We start from the raw sequence: 23,361 nt of genomic DNA, 5'->3' as shown, positions 1-23,361 counted from the left end.
GACTTCGAGAAAGCAAAAATGGAAGAGAAGCATTCTATTAAATGGGCTCTACACAGCACCTGAGGGTAGAGAACAGATTTTTTTTCTCATTTAAAGCAAAGCTACCTGTTACCTTTTAGGAGTGACTGGTTTATTGACTGCTAATGCTTTAAAATGAGATTAAATCAGGCCCATGGTCTTTATTATGGGGAAGATATATTCCCCTTGTGCATTCCAGTGGTTCGGCAATCTTAACCTCAGCAGACATAACATTGATGTATGCTGTGTTGCCAAAAAGCAAGGTAAGTGTTTAAAACGCTGTGAACAGCCTTATTGCCTTGAAATGATACAATCTAATATGAGACTGTAACTCAGTGACTGAATCTGCCAGCCTATCCTTGTACAGAATATGAAAGTCAAAAGTCGAAGTCACTTTATTTTAATATCTCACAGGGAAGGGGTTATTCTTCATCTTGCCATTGAAACAGAACATGCAAAACTGGATCTAGATCAAAGGAAACAGAAACCACAAATTTTCAGGATATTTTCATTAACAGCACGTATGTGTGTGCCTTTCAGAAGAGGCATCAAAATACCAGCCTGATTCATTCAGATCAGCAGAGCTACCTTATATTGTGGGCTTCCCTTGTGGCTCAGCCGGTAAAGAATCTGCCTGCAAAGCCAGGAGATCTGGGCTCGATCCCTGGGTTGGGAAGATCACCTAGAGAAGGGAAAGGTTACCCACTCCAGTATTCTGGCCTGGAGAATTTCATGGACTGTGTAGCCCATGGGGTCACAGAGAGTCGGACACGACTGAGCAGCTTTCACTTTCACCTTGTGTTGTGGACAACTGGCAGATGGAATCTCAGTGTCTGAAAATTCTCAAATGTGGGAAAATCAAACTGTACCCTTTCTGCTTCATTTGGAGCACTCCAGGAAAGCAGTTTTTAACTTAACCTTCAGCAGTTGCTCCACTTTTCTTTTTACCTATATTACTACTTTTTAAAATATTTGGGCTATACCACATGGTAGGTGGGATCTTAAGTTCCCCGACGAAGAACTGAACCCACGTCCTTACGTTGGCAGTACGGAGACTTAACCCCTGGACCACCAGAGAAGCCCCTCACTTTTCTTTCTATTCAGTCATCACTAACTTGGACTTTCAGTTCTCTCTACACTCTATGCCCTGTCAAATTTCAGCACTCATCCCTCAGAGATCCCAGGTGGCCGACAGCCTCAGTTTCCATGATTAAGATGCCACCTCCCATGGCTCTCGAGTTAAAGGAGAGATTCTGTATCCATGCTTCAGTCTAGCATTGCTAAAGCAGGTGGGGGTACCATTAGGTAGGTGACCAACTATTGTAGCTTTACTGGGGACTGAAGGAGTTCTCAGGATACAGTACGTTCAAGTGCTAAAAGAAGGTCAGTCCAGGTTAGACCAGGATGGCTGACCACTGTATCCCCAGGGGAAGACCCTGCTTACCGGGACATCTTTGCCCTAGGAGAGTCTGCTCTAACTAAATATGAAAGAGAGTCCTTAGTGGGGAAAAGAAGTCAGAAAAGAGTGGCAGGAAGCTGAATTTACGTACTCATTGTTTATCTATGAGGTCTGATTTTTTTTATCATCCTCTGACAAAAATCCCTTTTTTTTTTTTTTCCAGATTTTTCACTCTTTTGCATCTTCACTAGAAGAGTACATGGGGAAGTGGTGGCCCTTGCCTGACGGTCCGAGCTTATCTTATTGCTGAAAAATGAATCCTCATTCGTTTTCCTGGATATAGAAAAACCTGTAGCCTGGGAAAGGAAACCAGTATAAAGGACTACATTATGGCCTATTCACTTCAGTGACTAGAACTGACGGTTAAGTTAGAAAGGAGCCGACTAAGGGAGCCCTTCAAACCTGTTAACCTACTTGAAGGTCTAAATTTATTTCCGGTTGGAGACATTTGCCTTGTTTTGTGTCAAATATCAAAATTAAAAACAAAAACAAACAGAATCAAAACAGAACCAAAGCCCAGCTTTTAGCAGAATCATTATTGAAATGAGTAAAAATTTAACTCCTCTCCCCACAGAACTCTCTTAAAAGAAATAATTATGAGCTGTCCTCTAATAAAAATAAATGGGGGTCCATCAACAGAGGAATGGATAAAGAAGATGTGGTACATGTATACAAAAGAATATCACTCAGCCATTAAAAGGAATGAAATAATTCCATTTGCAGCAACATGGATGGGCTCAGAGATGTCACACTGAGTGAGGTAAGTCATACAGAGGAGGGAAAATATCATATGACACCCCTTATATGTGGAATATAAAAAGAGATGATACGAATGAAATTACTTACAAAATATAAACAGACTCACAGACCTAAAGAATAAATTTATGATTGCTGGGGGGAAAAGGGGGGGAGAAATAGTTAGGGAGTTGGGATGGTTATTTTCATCCCTTTCACTGTTCACCCAAAACTATCACAACATTGTTAATCAGCTATACCCCAATACAAAATAAAAAGTTTAAAAATAATAATTAAAACAAGTAGGGCAAATGGATTACAGAACATTCAGTACTGTTTCTTTCAAAGTCTACAACCTTTCAAAATATATATAAAAGAAAAACGTTTCATCTTATTATTCAGTTATTGAGTCAATACATTATCAAGTGTAAAGATATTTGGAGGCACTAATCAAATTTTTACTTTTCATTTAGAGATTTACATATTGTAGCCAACATAATTAAAATAAAATCCACTGCTTTAAAGGTAAAACAAACAAACAAATAAAAACAAGAACACACATATACACATGCACAAACTCCAATTTTTCATCATTCAGTTCAGTTTAGTTGCTTAGTGGTATCCTACTCTTTGCGACCCCATGGACTGCAGCACGCCAGGCTTCCCTGTCCATCATCAACTCCTGGAGTTTGCTCAAACTCACGTCCATTGAGTTGGTGATGCCACCCAACCACCTCATCTGGTTGAGGTTAGGTGGTTGGATGGCATCACCGACTCGATGGACATGAGTCATTTTCATCATTTCATCATACGTCATTTTCATCATTAGCGACATTGTAAATGGAATTAATTAGAAATTTTTTTTTTCTATTAGTGAAAACACTTCCCTTCAACCTAAGTGTTGGATCAACTTGAATGAAATTTTGTTGTGGAAAATCTCATAATGTCATGTTAATGAGATTAACCTGAGATTCTTTTACTATTGAGATTCTTCTATTTTCCAAGTTAATTCAGAGAAAAAGTCAACCAGGACTACGAGAAAATAAGCATACATATTTTTACATTACTTTTCTTTTTCTTAAAAATATACATTGTTTCCTCAAAGACTAGTCATTTCTTTTCAATCTCAAAAAACGGGAGTAAAAAGAAGAGATGGAAAAGGAAGAGGAAAAAAAGGAAACACCCACTCACCTGCTACCGCAACTCTTGCTGTCCGACTCACAATTGACCCAGCGTCCCCTAAAGATGCCTCGCATTGGTAAAGTCCCTCGTCCGGCTTATGGTGCCTGGAGTGAAGTATGTTTTGTATCAACAGAGACCCATTTGGAAGTTGCTGCTTCCGTTCGTCCATTCCCAAGGCGAGGTGGATGCCGTCTTTCTTCCACTTGATGACGGGGACTCCCCGGTCAGACTCCGCGGAGCAGTTCAGGAGGACGTTCCCTCCACGCATAGTGACGGCATCCGAGGGCTCCGACAGGAAGCGCAGGGAGGTGAAAGACTTGATCTGGAAAGCTGGAACGTCAAAGCACAGAGAAATACGTTCACTTCTTCTAAAAGATCTCACGAGGCAAGCCCTGGCCTTCACAAAACTTTTTCCAAATAATCTGGGTCTTTGAAAAACGTGCAAGAAAAAGTGAAACTTAAAAACAAAGGGGGACTTGCTTCTTGATCCAGTGACTAAACCTTCACCTTCCAATGCAGGGGGCGCAAGTTCACTCTCTCTCGGGGAACTAAGATCCCACATGCCTTGCGGCCAAAAAACCGAAACATAAAACAAAAGCAATATTGTAACAAATTCAATAAAGACTTAAAAAAGTAAATAAAAGCAAGGATGTTGTATTAAAGAAGGGGAAAAGTGTCCAACTGAGATAACCACAGCTAAAGAAACTATTGGTCCCAAAAGTAATAATAAGAAAAATTAAGAATTTACAGAAATCTAGGCAAGGCTATCATCACATACCAATCCATACTTGAAAATTTAGAAGAGATCAATAAAATTTCCAAATCAAACTAGGTATCTTAAAGCAGTAATGGTTAGTGGTGGGGCAGCTAAGATTTGAGGATATTTCTATCTCTGCATTCTGATTATACTATTGATTAAATTATCCCCCCAAAATCCATTCAGACATGGTATTCCATTAATAACTACAACAGAAAAATCAACCCCAAACAGGATGGGAAAAATTATTTAGAACAAAGCTCAGGTGAGTTTTAAATAGGTAAAAAATCCCGTTTGCAGAAGCAAAACACAATAAAGCTACCACCTAAAGTCACAAATCCCTGATGTATCTTAACTTGCATCCAAATGTTGCTCCTGAGCCGGGAAGACTAGGTGAATATTATAGTTCGAATTTTTTTTCATAAACATACATGAATATAAGAAGTCAGACGACAGAAGAGAAGATTGTTTAAGAATCTGGAGGTGCTAGAACAAGTATAGTTAGTTTAAGTGCATTCCTTCCAGGGCTGGAAAACAGCACTTGCCAGAATACTTGGTTATTGAATCAAAGACTTGGACGAGGTCTTAGGAGGTCATTGGGGTTGACCCTTGGCTCCAAAAGGTGTATTCCTAAATCACTCAAGTTCAATTACGTTCTATTTCATTTTCAATGATCTCTGGGACTATGGAATCTACAATATCCCTAGGTATCTTGTTTTAATATTGAATCGTCCTTAGAGTCTTAACTAAATTTTCTTGCTTCCATTTAATCTCATTTTGCTCTTGAATCACATTGTGTAACAATGCAGAGAGAACACATCTTTGTAAGAGCTCCTTGTTCTTTTGAGGCAGCATTTAATTTCTTTAAAAACATCACCTCCTCTAAGTTCTGTTTTAGCTTCAATCTCCCCAGGACAATAATCATTAGCTTCCTTAATTTTTCTGTGATGAGAACTATTTTTGTTGTACTTTGTGAAAATGTTTCAGTTTTTCATCATTTAAAAAGCAGGCATCTAAACTGCTTATAATCAATATTCTGATAAAGGACGGACCCATACTAGCACTAATGGGCAGATATATTCTCAGCTTTGAATACTTCATTTACCAGCAAAGATAAAGCTGAACAACTTCTGTTTCTCCATGGTCTTTTCTGCCATGCTCCCACAAACCTATTTTTCCTGAACCTCACAGTCAAAATAAGTCTGTTACTTTACTTATTCTGTCAAAATTTGCCCATCATTCATTGTCATACACTCATTTCATCCAACTAGGTCAGGAACCCAAAGAAAGCAGCTACAAGTTTGCTCACGTTAATATAAATTGTAAGATAACAGTGAGCATTGTGTCAACCACAAATTATAATGGCAAAAATATCCCAAAAGGTACAGCCTGGTCCCCTCACTGTGCAATACAATCGTCCTGCCCTCAGGCTGTTTTAGGGTTACCAACATAATGATCGCTGCCCATTCCTCAAGTGGAAAGCATTAGTATACTGCAAGAGGAGCCCGGACACTTAATCCTTGGTCCTGGCTTTAGTATTTAAAGATGTGTAACTCAAACAAGCCTTTTAGGTCTTCAGAAGCTCAGTTGCTTCTGAAAAATGAGGATGTTGAATTAGATGATCTTCAAAGTCAATATACAGTTTGGAAACTTTCAGAAGTAGGATGGGTCGAAGATATTCATCAAATGAATGCTGTTCTAAACATACTGAAGTGTCAACAGTGAACAGCCAGAGAGAGATACACCAAGGATGAGAAAGTAGAAAGAAGTTGTAATGTCCTTAAATGTCAAGATATTTCACTAGAGTAACACCTGCAATTTCCATACAAGTAGCATTAATAAGGCAGAAATAAATTTAGAATTCAAGACCAGGCAACGATATTAAAAAGCATTTATTGCTTTTTTGTTCTTCCCGGGGCCTATATTTTAAACAACAACCTCATACTGAACACCTTATTTATGTCACAGAACACATAATGAATTTAATACAGCTGTTTATGACAGCATGCTAATGAGCATATGTGCCCATTATCACAAATAAATAATCCACTTCATTTGAAACAAGGAGATTATGACAGTTTGCAGTGCTTGAGTACATAATTTAGGAAAGTTAAATAAAGATTAACTTTTTCTTCAGTACAATTACCCCTTCAGTTGGCTGGCAGTTTGAGCTTTTGCGTTCCTTATGACAATTGCATTTTGAACGTATGAGTCTGGGATAAAGGTGCCCCACTGCTTTAAGCAACTTGTATTAGTTCCTTCATTTTTAAAAAAGATGGACATAGTCCAAGAAATAGAATCTGTTGAGAAATAACAGGTTTGTTTTCAATTATCCTGGTTTCAAAGTTTTAGCCCATGTTAGGCACAAGCTGTCTCCATCTCCTTGCACAGGCTCAATAAATGGCTCACTGATAATTACACTGAATTCAATCTAGGCTACCCTCCTCCCTCTTCTCATAGAATACTAGTTCCTCTCAGGGGGATTTGCCTACCAGTTATCATCACTAAGGGCTTCCCTGGTGGCTCAGATGATAAAGAATTTGCCTGTAATATAGGAGACCCTGGTTCAATCCCTGGGTTGGGAAGATTCCCTGGAGAAAGGAATGGCTACCCTCTCCAGTGTTCTTGTCTGGAGAGTGCCATGAACGGAGGAGCCTGATGGGCTACAGTCTTTGGGGTTGCTAAGAGTAAACATATGACTGAACAATTAACATTTTCACTTTAAACACTCTCATATCTTATGGAATAATTTTATCTGATTGTTTTATCTAGAAATCAATGTGAAATCAACTACATTGATTTAATGCAGGAGAAGAGAAAGAAAAATATTAAAACTGAGGAAAACAAATAAGTGAAATAGCATATGGAACTTGTAGTGCAAAGAGCTGTGGCAGGAATTTGGGCAAAGTTTGATGAGGGTAGGCTTCCCTGGTAGCTCAGCTAGTGAAGAATCTGCCTACAACTCAGGAGACCCCAGTACAATTCCTGGGTCAGGAAGATCCCCTGGAAAAGGGTCAGGTTACCCACTCCAGTATTCCTGGGCTTCCCTGGTGGCTCAGATGGTAAAGAATCCACCCATGATGCGGGAGACCTGGTTCAGTCTCTGGTTTGGGAAGATCCCCCAGAGGACAGCATGCAACCCACTCCAGTATTGCCTGGAGAATCCCCATGGACAGAGGAACCTGGCGGGCAACAGTTCATGGGGTCACAGAGAGTGGAACATGACTGAGCAACCAAGCACAACACAAAGATCCCCTAGGAAATGGGTGAAAGAGATAACTGGAAAGCAAATGCTTTTAAGGAATCAAATGAAAGCTACACACTACAATTTTACAGAAGCTTTTACAGTAGAATAAGAATGGTAAGAATTTCATCCAGAAGAAAGCCAACTAGAGAAGTTTCTTTGCTGTGTTTTGGTTTTCTCTTTAAGATCCCAGTGGTCATTCTACTGAACCATCAAGTAGTAACATTTTCCAGCCCTGCTTCATAAAAGAAGCAATCCTTTGGGCCTGCTGTAAAATTATGTAAGGCAATCATATTTGGAGAGATATACTTGAGAATACCAAAAGTCCATCCACTAAGAAACTTGGACTCCAGAGTCTGATACCAGAGTTTGTGATAAGAATAAATGAGTATCCAGCCCTCCTTCCCTCCAAATTCTATCTTGGGAGGATTCCTAAATCTTCCTTGGCTAGCATTTAGGCCAGAGAAGGCGATGGCACCCCATTCCAGTACTCTTGCCTGGGAAGTCCCATGGATGGAGGAGCCTGGTAGGCTGCAGTCCATGGGGTCGCTAAGAGTCAGACACAACTGAGCAACTTCGCTTTCACTTTTCACTTTCATGCATTGGAGAAAGAAATGGCAACCTACTCCAGTGTTCTTGCCTGGAGAATCCCAGGGATGGCGGATCCTGATGGCCTGCCGTCTATGGGGTCGCACAGAGTCGGACTCGACTGAAGCGACTTAGCAGCAGCAGCAGAAGCAGCATTTAAGCCAAGAGCCATATATGCATCTAACTAACTGGTACTGTTTCTTATCTGTGTCAGTCTGAGAAAAAGTAATAGAGTGTCATATTGTTGTTGGATATTATTCTTTTTCTCCTTCTTCTTCTGAAAGATAATTGATAATAAGCAGATACCAGCACAGCAAAACCTTCAGTGTTTTCCTAATGAAGACATAAAAGAAGGTTCCCTCTTAAGCGGGCTTCTTCCCCTTTGGTTCAGATGGTAAAGAATCTGCCTGCAATGTGGGAGACCTTAGTTCAATCTCTGGGTCAGGAAGATCCCCTGAAGAAGAGCATGGCAACCCATTCCAGTATTCTTGCCTGGAGAATTCCATGGACAGAGAAGCCTGGTGGGCCACAGTCCATGGGATCACAAAGAGTCGGACACGACCAAGCGACTATTGCTTCACAAAGGAGAAAGTGATGTCTATTTGCTTTAGCTTTGTTAAACATAAATAAACGTCAGAGATAACACTGCTAGGGATATTCCAGGCTTATATTAATTGAGTATCTAGAGATAGAAAAGATCCTTAGTGTGTTTTAGAAACTGACCAAAATGATCAAACAAGTAGTAGTAAAAATGTTTCTGTAAGGTTAAGTCCCTCTGTGCTTGCTCTCCTTATCAATTTCTTGTTAATTTCAAAGACCAGTCACAGAGGCACATTAACTTAGAATGGATTTTTAAGGTATGACATTTCATCTACAATATCAAACATTGTTAAGTGTGAAAAATAATTCCCTATGGAGTCAGAAATTTCTTTCCAAGTCCAATGTGTAAGAGCTTCTGGTTAAAGCAATAAGAGCTAAAACTTAAATTTATGACAAATAGTATGGAAGTAAAAAGACACTCCTAAAAAGATTTGAAGATTAGAAAATGTCATATAAATCCCCACAGAACTTGCTATGCATAATTTTATCCTCCAAGTGATGAAAACTTTCACATTGGAATGCGTGGAGGTTCTGTGGATCCCCAAATTCATGTAATCAACCCCCAAATCTTAACATCATTATCTCTTCTTAGAAATAAATTCTACTGCATCTGTTTGCCTTGTGTTAAGATAGATACCTCCATTGAAAGAAATGAAAACTATTCTATGGATAATGGAATATAATCCATTTTCAACTGATCAAACATCACTTACATGTGCAATTGCCACTCTGGTTATCAGCCCCAGTGGAAGCTTATAATACCTATGAGACTGTGTGATGGAAGAGGGGATTTAAAAAAACAAAACAAAACGATGAATTAACAGGCCCCCTAATTAATATGAACATTACTGGTTTAGGATATCAGAATATAAATTCGGACACAGTCGTTCTTAAACTAAGGTCCCCAGACCTGAAAAAGCTCCCCAACCTGGGAACTTGTTACAAAGCGCAATCTGAGTCCACACTCTAGACACACGTGGTCGGTCAGCAACTGCAGGGCAGAGGCTCACAATGTGAGCTTTAGTTAGCCTTCAGGAAATGCTCACATTCACTAAAGCTTGAGAACTGCTTCTCCAAAACTTGCCCTGGCCTGAACTATAGTTGGAGACCTTTGTATTTTTTTTTTTTTTTTTTGACTATCTTGTTGTAATGTTGCATATTTGGAGAATTTCTGCAATATCATCAATGATGAGTAGAGAAATGAAGTTACATGGCTAATCCAGGAAAGCAAATCATTGAATACCATTTCAACGTAGAGAAATGAAGTTACAGGGCTAATCCAGGAAAGCAAATCATTGAATACCATTTCAACACGTATTAATATTTGTTGCATGTTTACCTTTCAAAGGCTGGAATTTAGTAAGGAAAAGGTCAAGAAAGAGGGCTATAGGTAACAACATCTCATCTTCCCTTTATTGTTATCAGGACCCCAAATGGCCATACTCCATTCAGCAAAATAAAAATTATATCACAATCAACTGAAGATTTAGGATGTTCTTTTAGAATATTCTTGGTTGTTCACACATAGAACTGTCAAAAGATTTCTTTTTTGAATCACTGTAATAGCTACAATCATCTTGCAAAAGAAGTTTAGGTAAATAGAGTACTCTTTATCAAATTACATTATTTCATTACATTTTACCTCCACAGTGTAATTATAGCCTTTTAAAATAGTGGAACCTTAAACGCTTGCCTGGTTGACCAGCCCCTCAGTCCAGCTTAGTCTGTAGAAGGTCAAAACCACACTAGCACTCTCTCCACTGCAGCCTGGAGGTATACTTTACATGCTTCATATTAATGCAAAATGTTAAACATTAGCCAGCTCAAGGAGAGAAAGCATATGTCACCAAAGCAACAAAACCAATGACCACTGGGGCTTCTGTGAAGTATCAATGTTGTTTTCCTACTTTGATAAGATACATGGTCAAAATACTTGTCAGAAAATGTGGTCATATATTTAAAAGATTGTGTGCATTCCAACCCTTCCTAGAGACTAGGTTCAAGTCAACTGACTTCAAGTTTGTATTACTAACAAATGGAAATCAGAAACGAATTAGGTTTTATGGAATTTATACAGATGTGAGAGTTGGATCATACAGAAGGCTGAGCACCAAAGAATTGATGCTTTTGAATTGTGGTGTTGGAGAAGACTCTTGAGAGTTCTTTGGACTGTAAGGAGATCAAACCAGTCCACCCTAAAGGAAATCATCCCTGAATATTCATTGGAAGGACTGATGCTGAAGCTGAAGCTCCAAAACTTTGGGCACCTGATGCAAAGAGCCTGCTGCTGCTGCTGCTAAGTCGCTTCAGTCGTATCCGACTCTGTGCGACCCCATAAACGGCAGCCCACCAGGCTCCCCCATCCCTGGGATTCTCCAGGCAAGAACACTGGAGTGGGTTGCCATTTCCTTCTCCAATGCAGGAAAGTGAAAAGTGAAAGTGAAGTCGCTCAGTCGTGTCTGACTCTTAGTGACCCCATGGACTGCAGCCTACAGGCTCCTCCATCCATGGGATTTTCCAGGCAAAAGTACTGGAGTGGGGTGCCATTGCCTTCTCTGGCAAAGAGCCTACTCACTCAAAAAGACCTGATGCTGGGAAAGATTGAGGGCAGGAAGAGAAGGAAGCAGGGTGACAGAGGATGAGATGTTTGGATGGCAACACTGACTCAATGGACATGAGTTTGGGCAAAGTCCAGGAGATAGTGAAGGGCAAGGTAGCTTGGTGTGCTGCAGTCCATGGGGTCACAAAATTTCGACATGATTTAGTGACTGAACAAAATTTCTGAATTTAAATAAGGCACAAGAAGATTCATAGGAAGAAACACAAGTGCATTTTACTATGGGAATTTATTAAGTATCACTAAAATGTAGGAAGCAATGGATTAAAATGAAAAATTTTAAAGGATAGTTCAAGTTTCTCACCCATTAGAGTCTCTAGATTTAGCAAATAAAAATTAAGGATTCAGTTACACTTGAATTTCACGTAAACAACATTTTACTATATACATGTTTCAGGCTTCCCAGGCAGCTCTGTGTGGTTAGTTGCTCAATTGTGTTTGACTTTTTGTGACCCCATGGACTGTAGCCTACCTGGTTCCTCTGTCCATTGAGATTCTCCAGGCAAGAATGCTGGTGTGGGTTGCCATGCCCTCCTCTAGGGATCTTCCCAACCTAGGGATCGAACCGAGATCTCCCGCAATGGGGGCAGATTCCTTATCATCTGAGCCACCAGGGAAGCCCAAGAATACAGGAGTGGCTAGCCTATCCCTTCTCCAGGGACTCTTCCTGACCCAGGAATTGAACCTGGGGCTCCTGCATTGTAGGCGGATTCTTTACCAGCTGAGCTCCCAGGTAGCTCAGTGGTAAAGAATTTACCTGCCGATGCAAGGAGGTTCAGGAGATGCAGGTTCGATCTCTGGATCAGGAAGATCCCCTAAAGGAGGAAATGGCAACCCACTCCAGTATTCTTGCCTGGAGAATCCCATGGACAGAGGAGCCTGGTGGGCTACAGTCCATGAGGTCACAAAGAGTCAGACATGACTGAGCATGCACACACACACACACACACACACGTTTCAGACAACAGATGCTTGAATTAAATTAACTCTGCATAGGACATACTTACAGTAAAACATTATTTGTTATTTGTTCAAATTTCAAACTTAACTGGGCATCCTGTTAATTTTATCCCCCATGAAATTAACTTCCTTGAGGCCATAGCATAAGTGGGGAAATAGTACATGGATTCATACTATCCCTTCTCTGTTCTGACATAGGTGCAGAGAAGAGTGAATTCTTAGAAAGGTACCATGATTGAATCAGAAAAAGTGATTTTAGCATCAGGACACTTGCTGACCTAGTCCAACATCACCAAATATCCACGTAGAAAGGTTGTTGAACTCGATTTGTTCTTAACACAGTGATCCTTCTTTTTTTTCCTTCTTCCCTTTACAAGTCTGGGAGCAAAATTCAGATATATAAATACAGAATGTGAAGTTCAAGAAGCAACTAAGCCGGCAGAAATCTCTTAGTGATCCCACACAGAGGCTCCCCATCAGACATTCTGAGCACATGGCCTCTTCCCTAAAGCGGTGGAGGCTTTGCCAAGAGATCTGAGGGCTTCCACAGGGCAAGGAGTGTGTGCCCCGGGCAACTGACTGAGTGTCCTCTGGCTAAATCTAACGGTAAAGAAAAATGATAAGGGCCAAGTGAGAGTGAAAGAGGAGCTTTCTTAGCCCTTTGCTGCTTCAGGGGCTAAATCTCTAAACCACAGCCTGATTTTTCTGTGTGATACTGGGAAAATTGTAATGGGATTATTTTTCAGCTCAACAGGTAACACTGTCTGACTTCTGGGTTATCATTCTCAAGGCCTCATGCAAAGTGAGCACTAAAAAGAGAAACTTTGATGTGCTGTTTAATCTGCCATGGATTTGAACCTTAATCCCTCTCTCATTTCCGTAAAATGGAAGCTGGTTTTCTTCTCCCTTGTGTTTTTCATCAGTAGGGGGACGCGTTGCTTTTTCAGAATGAGCAACTGTCAACTGGAACACTGAGAAAGGTTATCCAGTGTATTTAGAAAAGGCAGCAGGCAAGGGAACGCAGTGCATGGGAATATCCCTCTCCATCCAGAAGGCAGCGAAAAGTTCACAAGCACTGGAATGCTATGCATTGTTAAGAGACCCATCAATTCCCAGAAACTTAATCAAGTTGCCCGTGTTTACTATACACAAATAAGAACATATAACTATAAAACCAAATATCATAATATGAGCTCCTAACCCTATCTACCTGGTGATAGCCACTATTGAAATTTATATACATTTCCTTGTAAGAAATTATTCATTTTTGATTCATAGCAATCTGCTGTTTCATCTACAGGTCTGTAATAATATAAAAGAGAGAAAGATTATATTCTAGCTTCTCTTCCTCTTCATATAAGGACTCTAATCCCATCATGATGTCCCCATCTTCATGACTCCATCTAATACCAATTACCTCCCATGGGCTCCACTTCTAAATATACACTGGGAGTTAGGGCTTCAGCATATGTATTGGGGGTGGGAGGGAGTGGCAGGGTGTGTGGGGAGGGTGGTCACAGTATTCAATCCATAGCAGATGAAGATTAGGTATCTAGGGGAAGAAATCTGCAGGGAGACAAAGCCAAGAGATCACAGTTCAGTTCAGTCGCTCAGTCACAAACTCTTTGCGACCCCATTAACCACAGCATGCCAGGCCTCCCTGTCCATCACCAACTCCCAGAGTCCACCCAAACCCATGTCCATTAAGTCAGTGATGCCATCCAACCATCTCATCCTCTGTCGTCCCCTTCTCCTCCTGCCCTCAATCTTTCCCAGCATCAGGGTCTTTCCCAATGAGTCAGCTCTTCGTATCAGGTGGCCAAAGTATTGGAGCTTCAGCTTCAACATCAGTCCTTCCAATGAACACCTAGGACTGATCTCCTTTAGGATGGACTGGTTGGATCTCCTTGCAGTCCAGGGAGATGTGTAAAACCTGGTTTACAAGCAAAAGAACTTTGCTTTAACACTGACTAAGATGGAAACCTCATGGAGAGTTTTGGTCAAGAATGTGAAAGGGTCCACTTTATATTATAAAACAGTAGTTTTTAATACAGAATATTCCCACCTCATCCTCTCCATGCCCCCAGCCAGGAGACTGGAGACACTTCTGGTTGTAACAGCTGGGAAGGGTGGTGCTTGGCTGCAGTGGGAAGAGACCAGGAGGGCTGCTACCCAGCCTGCAGTGCACAGAACCACCCTTCACAAGTGAGAAGCATCCCGTCCAAAGCACCGGTAGTGCTGAGGCTGAGATATCTTTTAAAAGACTCATCTTGGTTGCTGTGGTGAGGATAGGGGTCACTGGAAGAAGAGAAACCAGTTGGGAGGCTAGTTCTGCAGTCCACATCAGATGGGGTGACTTGAAAAGAAATGGTCAGATTCAAGACCTGATTTTAAAGGTAGAATCACTGGAGTTGCTGAGGGATTAGGTATGGATTGTTGAAGAGAGAGAAGAGTCCAGGATGACTCCAAGTAGATCAGTAGAGCAATTTGTGTAGTTTATAAGCAAAAAAGGCACGCTGTTGCAAAACAAAGCCCTCAGGACAAGGAGTCAGAAGACCTGAGTACTTTGCCTAACGCTGTCCCTCACAAGCCCCTCTGAGTGTGGGCTACATCCTTGGGAATCAAGGTCCTCAACAATAAGACAAGAACTTGGACCAGATAACCTCTAGGTGTCTTCAGCTCTCATATTATAAAAGTCTATAAGTCAATTTTGCTACTTACAAAAAATCACCCTCAAATTTAGGGGAAATTTGTGTTATACGGAGAGATTTGCTATAATCACACAGTGATCAGTTTAATCACAGACTTATATGAGAGCACAAAGAAGTGCAGTTACTGAAGGTGCCAAGACACCAACAACCCACCTCATTATCCATAAAATAGAGAGACAGTCTAATCTTTCTCTTGAAGATAAAAGACTGCAGAGGTCACTCTGCCAACAAAGCACAGGCTGCTTTATTATGATTCATGAGAAATGAAAGTATTCATCTTGTGGAAACTGCTGTTACAAATCTGAAGGATTAATTCCATAAAGGTCCGAAAGGTCCAGGGAAAGCCTTAAAAATTCAGCAAAGCTCATGGTTGATAGTGTGGTATAAAGTCTAATGCAGGGAGCCATACTGGTAAAGCATTCTGTGTTATAAGTGTCCAGTTTTCTCAACATGAAGGCCGAATAGTGTTTTGTTCTGTTTTGCTTTTTTTAATTAAAATGCTATCATTCTTTTTTGTCAGGATATCAACTGTGTATCTTGTTATCAGCAGAAAGATGATCTTTCCCTGCTTAGTTCATGAAGTACATCAAGAAAGAAAACCCACAATGATAAGAGAAACATCAACATTGGAACAGAGAGTTAGTTAGCTTTAAACTACTCAGGAGGTCAGCCTTTAACAAAGGACCCTCACAAACAATTTGTTTTATTCAAAGGTGATTTAGATTCTATGGGAGATGACTTGCAGAGCACCGATGAAGTCTCTTCAAAGGATCAAAGCCATAATGGGAAGTCTGAACTCTCTCTATATACAACACATGCATGATCCAAGTGAGCTTCAGGGATGAAGAAACTATATAGGTGCCCTTCAACTGAAAGAAACTGAACGATGAAGAAACATATCTGCCTATTTTGCATGGATATATGTCTTGCATGAGTTATTAGTTACAATGGTTGTTATCTCAGACCCAGCAAACTAGCAGGAGGGGGCCAGCCTTGAAGGCATGCTGTGCCCAAACGGTGGCCAAGGAATGGGTGACTCAGCCATATCTACATTTTCAAACACGCATATCTGAATGTCTGGAATATCACTATCGGAAGTAATCTGGAAAGTTTTCAAGGCTGAATCATTTGTCAATTCTTTGCTGGTCAAGTCCTACTACACCAAACACCAAACAAAACAGAGGGCAGAGGTTTCTCTAGGAGCTGTAATCATTACATTAAAAGGGACTCAGTTCACTTGATTTCCAATATGCTGGAATGTCCAATAACATCTTAGAACCAGTTATAAATCTTAAATAATGAACGTTAATTCTCATCAGGTTCTCATTTTATAAAATGTGCAGAGATAGAAAGTCTCATTGAATAGCAGTGACAGTTCCAGCTCTTACAAGTGATAGCTCTTTATTCTGCCTCTTTGTTGCTTAGTCACTCAGTCGTGTTCAGCTGTTTGCTACCCCATGGACTGCAGCATGCCAGACTTCCCTGTCCCTCACCATCTCCTGGAGCTTGCTCAAACTCATATCCATTGAGTCAGTGATGTCATCCAACCATCTTGTCTTCTGTCATTCTCCTCCTGCCTTCTATCTTTCCCAGCATCAGGGTGTTTTCTAATGAGTCAGCTCTTCATATCAGTTGGCCAAAGTATTGGAGTTTCAGCTTCAGCATCAGTCCTTCTAATGGATATGCATGGTTCATTTCCTTCAGTATTGACTGGTTTGATCTCCTTGCAGTCCAAGAAACTCTCAAGAGTCTTCTCCAACACCATAGTTCAAAAGCATCAGTTCTTCCGCTCAGCCTGCTTTATGGTCCAACTCTCACATCCATAGATGACTACTGGAAAAACCGTAGCTTTGACTAAACAGCTTTATTGGCAAAGTAATGTCTCTGCTTTTTAATATGCTATTTAAGTTTGTCATAGCTTTTCTTCCAAGGAGGAAGCAGCTTTTAATTTCATGGCTGCAGTCATCATCTGCAGTGATTTTGGAGCCCCAGAAAAGAAAGTCTGTCACTGTTTCCGTTGTTTTCTCATCTATTTGCAATGAAGTGATGGGACTGGATGCCATGATCTTAGTTTTCTGAACGTTGAGTTTTAAGCCAGCTTTTTCACTCTTCTCTTTTACCTTCATAAAGAGGCTCTTTAGTTTCTCTTTGCTTTCTGCCATAAAGATAGTGTGACTTGCATATTTGAGGTTATTGGTATTTCTCCTATGGCTCTTTTCTTTCTATCACATATCATATTTATGAGAATTTCTAATTATATTGCAGACTCCAGGGAAACAGAAATGAATCATATTTGTCCCTCTGTATCACACAGAGAAAGTGAAAGAGGAGAGTGAAAAAGCTGGCGTAAAACTCAACATTCAAAAAACTAAGATCATGGCATCCAGTCCCATCATTTCATTGCAAATAGATGGGGAAACAATGGAAACAGTGACAGACTTTATTTTTGGGGGGCTCCAAAATCACTGCAGATGATGACTGCAGCCATGAAATTAAAAGACGCTTTCTCCTTGGAAGAAAAGCTATGACAAACATAGACAGCATATTAAAAGCAGAGACGTTACTTTACCAACAAAGGTCAGTATAGTCAAGTTATGGTTTTTCCAGTGGTCATGTTTGGATATGAGAGTTGGACCGTTAAGAAAGCTGAGCACCGAAGAACTGATGCTTTTGAACTGTGGTGTTGGAGAAGACTCTTGAGAGTCCCTTGGACTGCAAGGAGATCAAACCAGTCAATACTGAAGGAAATCAACCCTGAATATTAATTGAAAGGACTGAGGATAAAGCTGAAACTCCAATACTTTGGCCACCTGATGCAAAGAACTGACTCATTAGAAAAGACCCTGATGCTTGGTAAGATAGAAGGCAGAAGGAGGATAATGACAGAGGATGAGATGGTTGGATGGCATCACTGACTTGATGGACATGAATTTGAGCAAGCTCCGGAAGTTGGTGATGGACAGGGAAGCCTGGCATGCTGCAGTCCATGGGGTTGCAAAGAGTCGGACATGACTGAGAGACTGAACTGAACTGATCACACAGCCTTTAGTAGCCCTTACTTATCTCAGAAATAAATACCTGCTGAGTAAACTTACATAGAAACTTACATAGACAAAAACATGACCAATTTAGAACTGCCTATATTAGTGAAAGAAAATCAGAAACAGAGGTAAAAAACAATATGAACCTCATTGTCTTAGTTTGATTGTGAATGATAAAGATTACTCGATATTACTGTCAAAGTATCAATATTCATATTGACCATACTTCCTTGAATAGTCTGAGGAAGTTTTGGTCACCTATTTGTTTTCTGTTAAAGGCCAGATAATAAATATTTTTCAGCTGTCTGGCCAAGAGGCAATACTTAATATATTAATATATATATTTTTATGATGATTTAAAGTTAGGCTGATATACTTTGCTGTACAGAGGAAACTAACACAGCATTGTAAAGCAACCATATGCCAATTAGAAAAATAATAATAATAAAGATATACCGTTAACCAGTTAACCAAAGAGTCAACCACTGAAAAATGTACAAACCATTATTTTAAAAAGAAGCAAAGGGCCAAACCTGGCCCTCCCTCCAGGCTATGGTCTCTGATCCCTGTTCTGAGAAGACGATTCTGCTGACTCACAGTGAAGGGGATGAGGGCTTGGAGCTGCTCCCTTGCGCTAGACTCCCCATCCTCAAAGCTGCATTCCTCTGGATTTACCAGCTACAAAATTTTACTAAGAATATTTGGCCTATAGGCTGTGCACATGGGTAAACTTTCTCATTATAGTCATTCATTCATTCACATGTATCATCACACCTGTAGTAAATGCCTAGGTAGCTCCCCGGCAACCTTGCTCCTTCTAACAGGCCTCTAATTCTGGACCACAGACCAGGAACTCCATCCTCTCTCTCCTGTCCTTCTCCTCACTGCCTCAGGACCCTCCCTGGTCTGACTCAGGCCCCTACTTCCTGCTGTACCTGTTCCAAAGGTTTGTAGACAACAGTGCTCAAGGATTTTATGGAAAACATATTCTTCTAATTGCTGATAGTCCACACAACACGTGCTGTTCTCATACTGTAATTTACTAAAAGGCCTCAGAGAAAAGGAAAACAATCTTGCTAGCTTTTTTCTTCCTACATGAATAAATATTCAAGGTGAAGGGAAAACCCATTTCTTTTGTTTTCTTGTTGCAATTAAGCCAGCACAGTTTAGCCTGGTCTGCTGCAGCAGGAGAGAGGTGTTCATTGGCTTCAAAAAGGTCATACAATTTCAGTTATGCATGATAAACAAATTCTAGAGGCTGACAGTACAGCATGGTGCCCATAGTTAATAATGTTGTATTGTACACTTAAAAATCTGCTAGGAAGGCAGATCTTACCATGTGATTTTCATCACAGAAATATTTTTAAAATAAAGAGGGTGGGAAGAAACTTTTGGAGGTGATGGGTTATAGCATTGATTGTGGTGAGTCTCACAGATTTATACTTATCTCCACCCTCATCAAGTTGTATACATTAAATAAGTATAGATTTTTGCATGACAATCATAGTTCAATAAAGTGATTAAAAACAAAAAAAGATGTGTGGGTAACTCATAGTCCTGAAAAGCTAGCACTTAGAGTATCACCAACAGTGACTTGTGTGTTCCTGAGGCTGTTTAGCCACTTAAAAAACATTCTTTTCATTAAAAAAATATTTTTTTTAATTAGAGAAAGCCTATTGAGTAAAGATTGCCTTTCAGCCTGGGGAACAATCCACTGGGGGCCCTCCCTATGCAAGCAGCAGGAATAGATGGGCTGTTTCCTGGGGAGCAAGGTCTCTGCTCCAGCCACCTGTATCACCTTATCAGATTCAGCCCATGGGTGTCAGTCTTCTGCCCCTATCTCTTCTCCACCTATCAACCAGTGGGATCACATAAAATGAAATTCAGAGCTTGCCATTCCTCTGATTAAATCTTTCTGGGCAGTCCTCTTGCAGGGAGCCCCAGATCCTGAATGTGAACCTGTGACCCACCGTGGATGGTGCACAGCTGGGCTCCTGGCACCCCTTCCCCCTGTGCCATCTCCCTGTCCTTGTTTTGGGAGCACAGAGTCTTAGCCACTGGACCACCAGGGAAGTCCCTGTTTAGCCACTTTTTACCATTCCTGCACGACCTTCTATCCACTTGCTTTCCATAATGGCATTTCCGTAGTGTAATGGTTATCATATTTGCCTCATCCAGTTGCTTTCCATATACTTAGCTTATTCGATCTTTAATAAATTCCTCTTAGATTGTCTCTAATTTTAAAAATATCAGTAAGGATAAAAGCAATGATTTTCTGCATCTCGATTTCAAAAGAGTAAATGCCTTAAATTTATCTAAATAATGAACAGCAGATTTCCTTGAATGATAGAAACTATAATTCCACGGAGAGGTCCAAGTGTTACTATAAAACACTCAGAAGTAAATTTATACACAATTCTCAGATGAAATGCAAAACTGAGAGCAGAAAATGTGCTGAGTTTACTGAACGTGGTCCACAGGCCCCCATCTCAAATGCAGGCTCCCTTATAATTCATCAGCTGGAGACACTTCTTCCCCCACAACCCAAGATCCCAGACAAATGAATCTTACTTCCTTTCTTATTCTGTCCCACTTGCTGGTTCTCACCTAATGCCTTCAGCTCCTTAAACCTCTTATTACCTCAAGATCAGAGCAGCTGGGGACTTAATAGATGTCACCAGAACATAAAGAGAGGGGGTTACTCTTTATTGTATAACATTTTGATTTGTATGATATATACCGGGACTGTAATTTTAAGAACTATAATTAGTATAAATGCTAATCATATTAGTCAAAGCAGTTACTATTTTAATGTAATCAAATAAATAAAATCTCTCTCTCCTTTTCAATTCTTTTTCTCTCCTCTTAAAAAACAGCCAGAAAATATGCCCCTGCTGTTGCATAGCCAGGGGAATAAATAGCACAAACATGAAAAGAACTGATAATGATTAAAGTCAGTTACCTACAGTTCGGTCTACTATCCTTTACAGAGGGTGGCCTGAGGGTTGGGGTTGGGGGTTATTCACCACCTTCAACCATGGGTCAAGGTTGCATTAAGCAAGGGCTGGCATTGCAGTTTACAAACAAACATGTTCTTTTCTTCTGTTTTTTTCCCCCCTATATTTCTAGTAACTTACTTAGAGGTTACAGGGAAGCCTCAGGTGATCCTGTTGGTCAGGGAGAAACTGTTAATTTTATTTTTCAGGTAGGGAAAAAAAGACTCAGAGAGGATCCTCAAGATCACATAGCTCAGAAGAGGAAGACGAGGTCATAGATTTGCTTTAATTCTGGTCTAGGTCTCATTCTGTGTCATCTTTCTTATTATTCTTGTCCTTTATTTTTCTTACACTGTATAAAAAGTAGACTACATAGCCAAGTGGGGTCAACCAGCTCAGATGTGAGAGAGGCAAACACACATGGAATTAGCAAAATATTTGATGGAGGCTGCCCTTTGGCTACTGTAATTCCAGAAAACCCATCAAGCAGGATTTGAGCAATGAAACTTCAAGGTCATGTAAACAGGTAACCTGGGAAGACAGTCAGTCAATGATTCCATGATTCCCAGAATCACTCGGCATAAAGTGGCTTATCAGAAGACAAATTTGTCTCCCAGTCAGCCCTAGAAGGAAGAGCCTATGGTTAACCCAGTGAGGATTGGCAGGAGAGGGTTCTGGGATGGCTTGAGAAGAGCCCACTGGAATGCAGTAGCTGTGTACATCCACCAGCAGAAGACCTGGGTGCCTGTGCACGAACAGGGTGGTGGGGGAGAAAGCATGGAGCAGCAATACCAAAGAGGAAAACCTCTGTCTACCTTTTCTCCCTGGGGTGATTCCTCAATCCCCAAACCAAGATTTATCCCTAGGGGGATAAATGGATGAAGATTTATGGATCTATGAAGAAACAAGGCCTTTGATCGGAATTTATAAATACCAGAGCTCCTAAATTTTGATTAGCCCAGAAAACCTGTTGATCCACCACATATATTAAGACCTGATCTACAACTCTCAAAATCAAGAACCATGCCTACAGCTTTGTTTCAATCCTCTTCTCTGTTTACATTTAGCAGTGATAAAGACGTATTAGATAATAATAAACGCGTTGGGTGGCATTAGTCTCAGGGCAAGAGTGTATCTTCAACATGTTCAATGAGCCAAAGGTGAATAAAGAAAAGAGAGGGAACATTTTGAGCTTCCTTGAATAATCACTTTCCAGGATGTCTACAGTTTGGTTCCCCGGCTGCAGGATTCAACTGGAACCTGTCATTTACGGGCCAGCAGGACCATGCGAAGAGTTGACTCATTGGAAAAGACTCTGATGCTGGGAGGGATTGGGGGCAGGAGGAGAAGGGGACAACAGAGGATGAGATGGCTGGATGGCATCACCAACTCGATGGACATGAGTTTGAGTGAACTCCGGGAGTTGGTAATGGACAGGGAGGCCTGGAGTGCTGCAATTCATGGGGTCACAAAGAGTCGGACATGACTGAGCAACTGAACTGAACTGAACTGAACTGAGGACCTGAAGAAGCTCACATCCAGACTGCAGGTCAAAGGCTTTCATGGAAGGCTACTTGGATAGCATCCCCAAGATAGAAAGTTAGTAATACAGTTGGCGAAGGTTTCAAAAGTAGCTTTAGGTGGGCTGGATATTGAACATCAGAATGTCAATTGTTTTCACCATTAGTGTCTAAAAAAAGTAAACTTTAACAAAAATGTATGCAATACAAGGACAGGCTGATGATGGTAATGTACATTTTGCTCTTGGCTAGTTTCAAGCTAAATTATTGGTGTGATCACTAGGATAATCACATGTTTTTAACATAAATCTGATACTTTTGAGACTGAAAGGGAACTCAATTTATGTCAGGACCACACGTATAAACTAGAATCATTGAAAGCAACCTGGGATGCATGGTCTCCAATCTATCACTGTTTTAAAGATGACACAGATGTTCACACTTGTACTCTTTTTTGGAAACTGTTTATTTTTATCTGATAGTGAGAAGTCGTGTCAGGCACTGGAAGCATTCTGAATTAATTTTATTGAAATATAGTATATACATTTCTATTTCTGCAGTGCATGATATACTGTCACGCTTCTGGATTTTTAAATTCGGATGTAAAGAGAATGATTGCTTCATTCAATCATTAGCATCTAAATGCTGGTTACTCTTTAATGGAAATGTCTCTGGTAGGGATAAAAGGCCAATGTTTATTGGAATACTTCCTGGTCATAACTGGAAAGACATGACTAGGGGTTCATCACAATGGCCTATAGCTGTAAATAAATTGAAACCCAGTGATTAAAAATGCAATGGGTCTTTGTGAAGGGGACTGTGAAACAAAAGCTATCCCACTTCCCTGTCAGTCTGCAAAATGACTGTGAAAAATGACATGTGAATCATGGTAGAAAGGACTGCAACCACTTAGACACTATTAACTCCACTGGC

At 40.5% G+C, this 23,361-nt stretch overlaps 1 protein-coding gene across 2 annotated transcripts in view; it reads right to left on the bottom strand.

Annotated features, from left to right (window-relative positions):
- The window catches only part of DCC (DCC netrin 1 receptor), a 1,302,902-nt gene that overhangs the window by 835,776 nt on the left and 443,765 nt on the right, over positions 1–23,361 (bottom strand). For both annotated transcript variants that reach the window (XM_061400228.1, XM_061400229.1), the window contains exon 2: positions 3,404–3,724. In XM_061400228.1, the coding sequence (XP_061256212.1) occupies positions 3,404–3,724 (321 nt within the window). The remainder of the gene's footprint in view (positions 1–3,403; positions 3,725–23,361) is intronic.

This window comes from Bos javanicus, chromosome 24, assembly GCF_032452875.1.
Source record: "Bos javanicus breed banteng chromosome 24, ARS-OSU_banteng_1.0, whole genome shotgun sequence".
In the NCBI taxonomy this organism is placed as follows: domain Eukaryota; kingdom Metazoa; phylum Chordata; class Mammalia; order Artiodactyla; family Bovidae; genus Bos; species Bos javanicus.
This window is presented reverse-complemented; position numbering and strand designations above follow the sequence as displayed.